Source organism: Trichoplusia ni, chromosome 3, assembly GCF_003590095.1.
Source record: "Trichoplusia ni isolate ovarian cell line Hi5 chromosome 3, tn1, whole genome shotgun sequence".
Taxonomy (NCBI): Eukaryota; Metazoa; Arthropoda; class Insecta; order Lepidoptera; family Noctuidae; genus Trichoplusia; species Trichoplusia ni.
In genome coordinates this window covers 14778282-14788842 of record NC_039480.1, presented here as the reverse complement: position 1 = coordinate 14788842, position 10561 = coordinate 14778282, and the positions used below count along the sequence as shown (strand labels likewise).

Sequence of the window (10561 nt, the reverse complement as noted above, 5' to 3'; positions counted from 1 at the left end):
AACTTCAAATGCACCAATACAGTGAGTCTGGAAGGTTGGTGAGTATATGGACCTGTTTTTGGAGTGGTTATTTTCTACATAAAACATTTGTCTCAATTGGGATGTGACGATGAGAGATTCTGGATATTATTTCTGCTTTTTCTATTGAAAGGAGGTGGTAAATATTTCTACTGGAAAAGAAGGTCTTCGGACTGCTCTTCAGAAAAAACTTTCAATAAACGAAGTTGATTTCCAAATGTTATAAATCAGTCATTTAGTAAACAAGCCAGTAAATATATTTAGTTGTATACCACTTCAATTTATGGTGTCTACTGTCTAGTATTTTTAAGCTGTTTGCATAGTCCCTTGAGATGTGACTAAGCGAATATTGAGATAACTAAAAAATATAGTATGAGTACATTTTAAAAATTATTATTATAAGCCTGGAATGCCCCACTGCTGGGCAAAGTCCTCCAAACTCTTCTTCTAAAATTGCAATTTTAAAAGTAGAATGTACTAAATAAAGCATATTTCCATTTTTCCAACCATATCCTGTATAAAGAATATTCTAACCTAAATTTTAGATAAAAACATTGCTTTGTCATCACGACTCGAACCTATATCAGAAATCGCGCTACTTTCATATTATCTCGGTTTTAATTCTTGCACAACCTTATGTCAACTTACAATATACAGGTCTGCGGCGTAGTCTGGATAGCGAAGCAGGGTGGGATATCCAATTAAACACGTGATCACCATTTAGTATCGTTTATATGAATTATCGTGTAATTCATCATTTTGAAGATTTCTTAGCAACACCCAACCGTCACCACTAGCTGAGTGCTTAGGTTGGAAGAACAGGAGGCGCATCAAATTCCCCAGCATTGCTCTTTCCATCCATTAGGACCTAATGGATATTGTATATGGGTTATTACTTAAATTCCTTATTTATGCAGAAAATAACCAGTTAAAATAACCTACCCACCAGACCTATATTTGTTAAATAATATAATTAAAAGTTCGTAATTTGTCATTTCCTACTTTATTCAAATAACCATTACTGAACCCCTGTAGATAGGGTTCTTGATAAACAATGAGTAAAATAACAAGAATAATGGGTCTGGTGTTCAAGGTCAATAACATCGTATGCCTATATAAATGGTAGTTGAATAACGTCCCGATCTCCATCAGAGCTGCATCATGAGTTTCAACGACAAGGAAGTTATTGTGACTGGCGCGAGCTCCGGTATTGGAGCCGCCATTGCCGTCGAATTCTCTGGACTCGGAGCTAAAGTGATTGTTGGACGAAATGAAAAAATCCAAACGAAGCCGCAAAGAAATGCAAAGATCCTGTGACAGTAATGGCGGACATTACTAACGAAAATGACCTTAAGAAAATTGTAAACGAAACAGTCAAACACTTTGGAAAAATAGATATCTTGATAAACAATGCTGGGATGTCGCTACTTTCAAGTATTTTAGCTGAAAATGCAATTGAAATTTTTGACAAAGTTATGAACACAAACCTGCGACCAACTGTGTACCTCACCCATCTTGCCGCGCCCCACATCATCAAAACCAAAGGGAATATTATTAATATATCAATCAAACATCAAAAGCAGCTATGGATCATTTCACCAGATCGATCGCATCTGAACTAGCTTCAAGTGGCCTTCGTGTTAACTCTGTGAACCCTGGGCCAGTAAAAACTAATTTTATTGAAAATATGGGATTAGTGCAGAAAGAACAAGTAGATGCTACTTACGACCATATCGCTACAACGACGGCACTTGGAAGAGTATCTTTTGCAGAAGAAATCGCTGATTTAGTATCATTTTTAGCGAGTGACAAAGCTAGAGGTATCACAGGTGCCGTTTTCGTGTCTGATAATGGTACTTTAGTTAAGGCGTAATACTGTTTTACTTTGTTATTAAATATTGATTTATTAAACGTGTCAGTGGCTGCGCCGATGTATGATGTGAAAAGAGATGTGGTTGTGAAATTAACGTGTTTTTCTATGGAATAAAGACTTGACTGATTGACTTTAAACTGAGCTTTAATTTATGTTTCCAATAAAAGTGACAAGAAGTTCTGAACACTTGTGTGTGTACTTAGGTGAGATTGATATTGACCTCGTTCGAACTATGTAAAATACAGTTCCATGAAACCTAAGCTAGTCGGCATAATGGTTTTGAATATTAAACCGAAATTATGGCATCAATGGGAAGTTTGTTGGTTGAAAGATAGCTATAATTTACATTATAGAAAAAACAAACTGCAAACAATTAAAATTTTATTTTAATGTTTGTTTGTAAATTTCATTATTTCTGTTGTTCAATTAAAAGCTTTGGTACAAATATATAAAAAAAAACGTTTTTAAAACCAAATTCTCGGAAAAATATGGAATTTTATAATTAGGTTTTAGATATTCTGCCGATAGAATCACATAAGAGCGAGGAGCCAATAAAGTGCATCCATGCCATTAACGGTATACCACACCATATGTACACTATATACACAGTTTATTACCTGAACAAGAGTTAATATGATTCTTTGTATCGAGTTTCCAATCAAAAATTCGTTCGGTGTCCTATAATTGTAATAATATCCCTAATATATAAAATTCCCGTGTCACGATGTCAGTTACAGTACTCCTCCGAAACGGCTTTACCGTGTTCAGTAGGTCGGAGAATCGGCTACTATCCATTTTTCATAATCCTAAGTGATAAGGGTTGTCCACCCTTAATATTTTGTCACCACTGTGATCATCGACTGTTAGGCGTTACGTAGTTCGCCAGGACAGCTAGTTACCTATATTAAAACCTTTATCTTTATTAATTACTAGCTGTTGCCCGCGACTTCGTCCACGTGGTTAGAAGATATGAGTAATGATTTATATCTGCCCTATTTTTTCCACATTTTCCATTGTATAGTCGCCCCCATTAGTCACAGCGTGATGGTTTATACCCTAAAACTTTCCTCGATGAATGGTTTATTCAACACAAAAATATTTTTTTTGGATTTGAACCAGTTTTTCTAAGATTAGCGCGTTCAAACAAACAAACAAACAAACAAACTCTTCAGCTTTATATATTAGTATAGATATATTCTTCATGAAGGTTATAATGTAAATTATAGCCGTCTTTCAATCACCATACTTCCCATTGATGCCTTAGTTTAGGCATCATATTCAAAACTATTCTGTCGACTAGCTAAGGTGGCACAAAGCATGGTTCTACATTTTGATTAGTCCTATTAAGGTCAATGTTAATACGAAACGCTTTGAGGCTTACGGTATTGGCTTTGTAATGAGTAAAATTAAATTTATGATAAGCCTGATTAGCTGTCAGACATCGATCGCTCATATGCCTAATTTCTTCGACAGCTTAATTGGATACAAAATGCAATGCAATTTAAGAGTTTACGTTTTAAGGCAAATCTGTTCTAATAACGCATAAAATTAAAACAAATGATTTTAATTTATACATTCTAATACCTTTAAGACTAACATATTTTTATGCATTCAAACTCTTGTTAAATTTAAATCAGACATTAAAATTTCATACTCATATATCATTAAAACACATTCATTGCGATCACATCCTTTTGTTACAAATTCAGAACGGTGCAGCCACCGACGCGTCTAATAAATTAATATTTAACTTAAACAAAGTACAAAATTTTGGTATTACACTTTGACTAAACTGCCATTATCAGACACGAAGACAGCACCTGTGATGGCTCTAGCTTTGTCACTCGCTAAAAATGTTACTAAATCAGCAATTTCTTCAGCACCAGACACTCTTCCAAGTGCCGTCGTTAAAGCGATATGGTCATAAGTAGCATCTACTTGTTCTTTCTTCGCTAAGCCCATATTTTCAATAAAATTAGTTTTTACTGGCCCAGGGTTCACAGAGTTAACACGAACTCCACTTGAAGCTAGCTCAGATGCGATCGATCTGGTGAAATGATCCATAGCTGCTTTTGATGTGTTGTACGCGAAGAGATCTTTGGCCAGCACAGCTAATCCGCAAATACTTGATATATTGATAATATTCCCTTTGGTTTTGATGATGTGGGGCGCGGCCAGATGGGTGAGGTACACAGTTGAGCGCAGGTTGGTGTTCATAACTTTGTCAAAAATTTCAATTGCATTTTCAGCCAAAATACTTGAAAGTAGCGACATCCCAGCATTGTTTATCAAGATATCTATTTTTCCAAAGTGTTTGACTGTTTCGTTTACAATTTTCTTAAGGTCATTTTCGTTAGTAACATCCGCAACTATTTGTAAAGGACTTTTGCATTTTTTCGCGACTTCATTAAGATTTTTTTCATTTCTTCCAACAATAGTCACTTTAGCGCCGAGTCCTGAGAATTCGACGGCAATGGCGGCTCCAATACCGGAGCTCGCGCCAGTCACAATAACTACTTTGTCGTTGAAACTCATGATGCAGCTCTAACGGAGATCAAAACGTTACTAAAGTTCATTTTATTTAACCATCGCTTATATAGGCGAACCGTGTTATCGTCCGACCTTGACAAAAATTGTACTATTCTAAGCTACTCAAGTGTTATTGTAAGAACAAAAATTTTGCTGTGTCATCATGGCTAGGACTTGTGTACATTGCAATGATTTAGGCTGTTTTCAAACGACGCGAGACCCGAGCGCCCAACGAGCTGTTTTTTCTAAATTTGGATCAATCACACCAATAACTCTTAAATTGTATACATAAATACCTGCTTAACCCATGAGGCGAATGTGTCGCGGACGCAGACGTAAGCACGAACTCTGTTCAGTTAGCTCAGTTGCTCACGGCAATTTGAAACGTTTGAAGTTGTGAAAAGACTCAAATCCATAAAGAATGAAAGTGGACTTAGCGTTCTCGCCTCGTTTGTAAGCTGCCTAAGCGTTTATCTAGTAATGTAGTCATAGTATGTTAACTCGGTTTTAAGTATTGCACAATGTTATGAAATTGTATTTTTATAAAAATGATGAAATAAAACCGAGCTAATACGAAGAAAAATAAAGAAAGAAAAGTAGATGTCATCGACAATTTTGTAATTATATTTCTTTTCGTATTCTGATAATTTAGTTCTTCGTAATTTATCACTACGACCCCTATATTCTACGTGTGATAAATACAATTTTGTAAACTTTTGACGTAAAGTAACAATACACATAGTTATTTTAAACTGTCCAAGAAGTTTGCCATATAATTCGTTTAATATTTAAGTTTCCCTCATTTTTTTTCTCGTTGCAAGATGGCGGTCGATGCAATTGCTGTTACTTCACATAACAGTAAAACCCACGTCAAGTTTTCGACTCATTCTTTATATACCATTACAAGATTTTGATTGATTTGAAGAAATAAAATTAAGATAAATCTTTTGTAATTGTACCTACCTAATGATAATATTATTAATTATTGATATTTCTGTTTGTCAAGATTCTGCGGTCTTGAAAAGTGCAAGTGTGTTGAATATTGAATTAATTGATCCTCAGAAACCATTTTCAACAATAACAAGAAATGTGGATTAATTGTGTGAAATAGATTATATATTATATTTTATTAAAAAAATGAATAAATTTGTTCATTTATGTATTTTTTTTCTTTATGAGTAATCTATACTTCCATATACTAATATAAAAGCTAAAGAGTTGGTTTGAATAGACCATTTATCGAAGAAGGTTTTAGGTTATATACCATCACGCTGCGACTAATAGGAGCGAAGATACAATAGAAAATGAGGAAAAAGCGGGGAAAATTATTCATCTTTGAGGGCTTCCGTTACGTGCGCTTCAAAAACGGTTCAAGATCTTCTTACCACGTAGACGAAGGTGCGGCAACAGCTAGTTCTTTATAAGACAAATACTTAATGAATCCCTTGCGACAGTTCCTTTTTTAAGTTTTTTTAGGTAAAACTTCTTTTGCCGCGACAGGTAACTGGACGACAATGCAACGGAAGTCTGTTACTGCAATATAGCGTTACTTTTCTGTAACATCCGGTTATTGAATATTTTATTATTTTCGGTTTCCGAATTTACTTGACAATGCAAAAATACGGTGCTGATCCTATGATTCTGGAGATGACGTACCATGGGAGCTTGGCTATAAAAGATATATCCTCCGAGTTTGCTTCGATGAAGAATATAATATCTCATCAAAAAAATAAATATGAAAAGAGACTATGTGCCTCAGTTATTGACTTCAACAACAAAAAGGTGAGATCTAAATGGGTGCCAAGTTTGGGTGAAATTTATTTATAATGACACTAGCTGACCCAGCAAACATTGTTTTGCCTAATAAATTATTTCTAGTTGTATGTATTTATTAATAAGATTTTTTTAGATTTTTTTAGATTTATTAATAAATGCGGACAACATCACATACATTGTTCTGAACCCAAAGTAAGTTGCTTAAGCCCTTGTGTTATGGGATTCAGATTGCTCAGTTCAAAGTTCTGCAGTACGCTCTGTAATACTTTTTGTTAATTGTTTAATAGCGACAGCTTTTATTTCACAAGAAGCAGTGTCAAAATGTCATATTCAGACAACAAATGAAATGAAATAGGTGTATGTTGGAACTATCTAAAAATATTATAACCTTATTTTGTACCCGTATTCATTGCAATTTAACTATTTCTTTCTTTCTTTCTTTCAGAGTTTTTCAGCCTAACACTGCTCACGTTCTCTTCTGACGAGGTGTACATTAAGATTCAAACACCATACCAAAGAAGAGGACAATGCGTGATGGATCAAAAAAACTGACTAAACAGACGTCCCTAAAGCAAAGAAATAAAAAAAAACACATTGAGAAGACGGTTGCTATAGTTGTTTGAGTAGGCGTTTGATGCTAACAATCGTTCTAGAAATTCTTAAAATTTTAAATAAATAGGTGTCGACAAGACATTGATTAATAGCACCAACCCCTTTTTTACTATCCTATATTGTGTTCTAGAATTAAAAAGAATAGAAAAACGTTCAGTTTACCTGAATGAATTTAGAATGCCTATCAGGACGCCTAGACAATACTACATCGCATTTAAATAATAAAACTGGTCAAGGTCGAGTTTTACTGATGGCACAGGGGATTTCGTAAAATAGGCTTATAAAAAAAATCACACTTCCAATTTATGGACGTAACAACCATTCCTTAGCCTGGATTTTAATTTTAATCATTTGTTGTGATAAGAGAAACAGTTGATATAACAGAAAAACTGTAAAAAATGTAAGTGCCCAGCGGCTGGTGAAAGACGGTCAGTAAGCCCGACTCACATTTGACTGGACTTTTTAACTGGGGATCGTGTTATACTTCGTCAAGTCCAAAAGTTTTTAGTTGGATATGGAATTCGTCATTGTTTCAAACAGCTCGAAGTTCTCAAAGCAAATGATCCATCACCTGATACAAATGGCGACTTCATAGCTTCTAACTACTAACGGCAGGGACACGGAGGAACTTGTTAATGACATGCCATCACCTGTTTATTCAACTTCTAGTCCTTCTATGATTCATAAACATTAATTATATAACATTCTTCTATAATTATAAATTATGCGTAACTAAGTATCGACTGATAATAACATGATATTCGGATTATTAACTATCAACAAGCCATCTACAGTAAATTAGATAACATCAGAGACAAATGTTATTTCATTTTTGTAAATTGACGTATACGTAATACTGGATTTTGAACTTTAAGATAAGGGTACTGGATATATTATAATTAATTACATTTTTTTATTTTCTGGTTATGTACTTATATATTCAATTCAGACTACCAGGGTGAATATGGAGACTATTGTACATAGTTGTATGAGTGCCGAACACTCAATGCAAGGAAATAGGGGAAACGAAAACAAACTCATTTTAAAAATAAATAATTATTTTATTAAATTCAAACATAAACATAATTTAGGCAGTTTTTATGAGATAACCATTATCACTGACGTACACAGAACCAGTAATAGCTCTCGCTTTGTCACTTGCCAAAAAGATGACTAAATCAGCAATCTCTGATGGCTCTGAAATACGATTCAATGCTGTCCCTTGCTTCATTTTATCAAAAATAGCTTTTTGTATAGCCTCGTTGGCACCGGAATTTTCTAAAATATCCGTGAATACTGGTCCGGGATTAACAGAATTAACACGTACGCCATCAGAAGCTAGCTCAGCCGCAACTGATCGGGTGAAGTGGTCTAATCCAGCCTTCGAAGTATTGTAGGCGAAACTGTCTGCCATTAACACACGTAGCCCTAAAACACTAGATATGTTTATAATGTTGCCTTTTGTTTTGATGATGTGCGGTGCGGCAAGATGGGTTAGGTATACAACAGAGCGGAGGTTTGTGTTCATGATCTTATCGAACACAGCCATAGCAGTCTCAGACTTGATGCTAGCTGAACTACCCATCCCAGCATTGTTGACGAGGATGTCAAGCTTTCCAAAGTATCTGACGGTCTCATTGACAATCCTTTGGATATCTTTATCTTGAGTAACGTCAGCAACCAGCACTAACGGATTATTACATTTCTTCGCGACTTCATCCAGTTTTTTCTGGTTTCGTCCAACTAAACACACGTTTGCGCCCAGGGCGGAGAATTCGATGGCAATAGCGGCTCCAATACCAGAGCTGCTGCCGGTCACGATAACCACTTTGTCGTTAAAATTCATGACTTATCGGGTAATGTCTTTTTCTGGCAAAATTAAAACCGATACTAAAGTATTTATATCCTTGCTCGTGAAACATTTAATCTTATCACAATTCACGTTTGAAGAAACTGATACAGTTCTGTGTAAGTAGATAATGATTGTATTAATTATATAGCTGAATAAAATTATATACGGGTTACTTTACTAGCGGTGGGCCGCCCTTACAACAAGAAGGCTCCAAATCGGCCCATTGTGCATAGGAAAGCTAAGGGAGGCCGTTAGTCCAATCATGTCAAGTCCCTCCAAAACTACAGAAGTGTCTTGGGACGTTCGCAGGCGCCTGCGATGGAGCTCGGTGTATCGAGGATCCCTGCTTATTCATTTGCCATACTCGTGCATATACGTGATACGCGATTTATACCCTTGGTAGGAATACCTAAATGAGGTCCCAACATAGGTTAATCTATGATTATCATTAGCAAGGAGGAATGCATGGCAAAAACTTTTTTTGGCTACAGAAATATGGGATGAACTTTATTTAAGACCATTTAAATAGAAATGAATTATAATATCGTCTTTAACCAAAAAAAAAAGTAATTTTTCTGTAAAAAAAAATCCCTTTGGTTTTAATTATTTGCATGTTACAGTTTTTTGAAATTTATTGAACAATTCAATACGTAGAATTTGAGACAGTACAATAATCTAAGTTCTGGTTTCCATGTAAAGTAAGTTAGTTTGTGGCATCCCTAATTTATAGCTGTTTCTCGTGAATCTAAAGTTTCATCTCATTAAAATTAAGTTTATAAAACATTGGCCCACCTAACCAAAGGACGTTTATCTTTGTCGGCGCAAAGTTCAACAATTAATTACGTTCAATTTTTATCTTAATGGCGTAATTTATTGAAATGAAATAATTTTATTATTTGGTGTTTGGTATTAAATTTACATTCGTAAATTATTATTGTTTCAGTTTTTCCATCAGTATTTTTAATATTAAAATGTATTTCAATCCTTATCCCTCAAAGTAATCTAATCTAATCTAATCTATTATGAGTATTTGACAAATATACAACATACATAACTAAATTACCTCCTAAGTTGGATCGAAATTTAAGACCTCCGTATGGGGCTTTCCACCATTTTGAGAATTCCGTACGTAACTAAAGTGTAAAAATGGAACCCTTATACGTCCGTAGTCAGTCTGTCCGTTCGACATGAAGGTGTATCTTAAAAACGTGGTATGAAGCTACGTATACATGGTGTGGTAGTTAAACAGAAGATGTATTTCTGCTGCCACTGTACCAACAAATATAATAGAATGCAAATTTTCAGATGCGATATGAGAGTATAGACTTGACGCCTCAAAACAAAAATATTTTTTAATGGCCACAGCAACTCATTGCGCTCGTACATGTTCTTCAATTGTTTTATTGCGTTAATTGTGTAGTCATCTTGGTGTATGGTGGATTGAATAATTTCTTCCACCTAACCTTTCCCCTTTAACGGTCACATCACTTGAAAAACAAAAACTTCTAGTACATTGTGTTCTTGGTATACCTCATATCTTATAATCCAATCATTATTGGTTTTTTTTCAAAACTATAATTAAAATTTTAGCTATCGTATTTATAGTTGTAAAATGATAAAAACGCATAAAATGTGGTGCAATAACATTAGTCAATTTATAAACCATTTTTTATCTCATACGTATGCTTATAATCGCCAAATGACGTATGTATTTTTTTACTAATATGACCTAAGCGTAGGCCAAATACATAAACACTATGAAAAGCTTAAAAATGTTGTGAAATCGATGATATAATCAAAATCGAAATAAAAAAGTTTCAGTGTGAATTGGGGTTAGGCAACTGGATACATTAAAATAGGCGAAAAAAACTTTTCCAGAAAATTTACCCTTTTTTTTGGTA

General features: G+C 34.6%; 2 protein-coding genes across 2 annotated transcripts; both read right to left on the bottom strand.

Annotated features, from left to right (window-relative positions):
- Positions 1 to 3550: 3550 nt before the first annotated feature.
- LOC113492068 (uncharacterized oxidoreductase SERP2049-like) lies at positions 3551 to 4465 on the bottom strand. The gene has a single exon (XM_026869354.1). It carries the CDS (start codon positions 4424 to 4426, stop codon positions 3668 to 3670), a length of 759 nt encoding a protein of 252 aa, XP_026725155.1. The 5' UTR covers positions 4427 to 4465; the 3' UTR covers positions 3551 to 3667.
- A 3387-nt stretch (positions 4466 to 7852) lies between these two features.
- On the bottom strand, positions 7853 to 8698 carry LOC113492065 (17-beta-hydroxysteroid dehydrogenase 14-like). The gene has a single exon (XM_026869350.1). The coding sequence runs from the start codon at positions 8652 to 8654 to the stop codon at positions 7896 to 7898; it is 759 nt and encodes a 252-aa protein (XP_026725151.1). The 5' UTR covers positions 8655 to 8698; the 3' UTR covers positions 7853 to 7895.
- Between the last annotated feature and the right edge of the window lie 1863 nt (positions 8699 to 10561).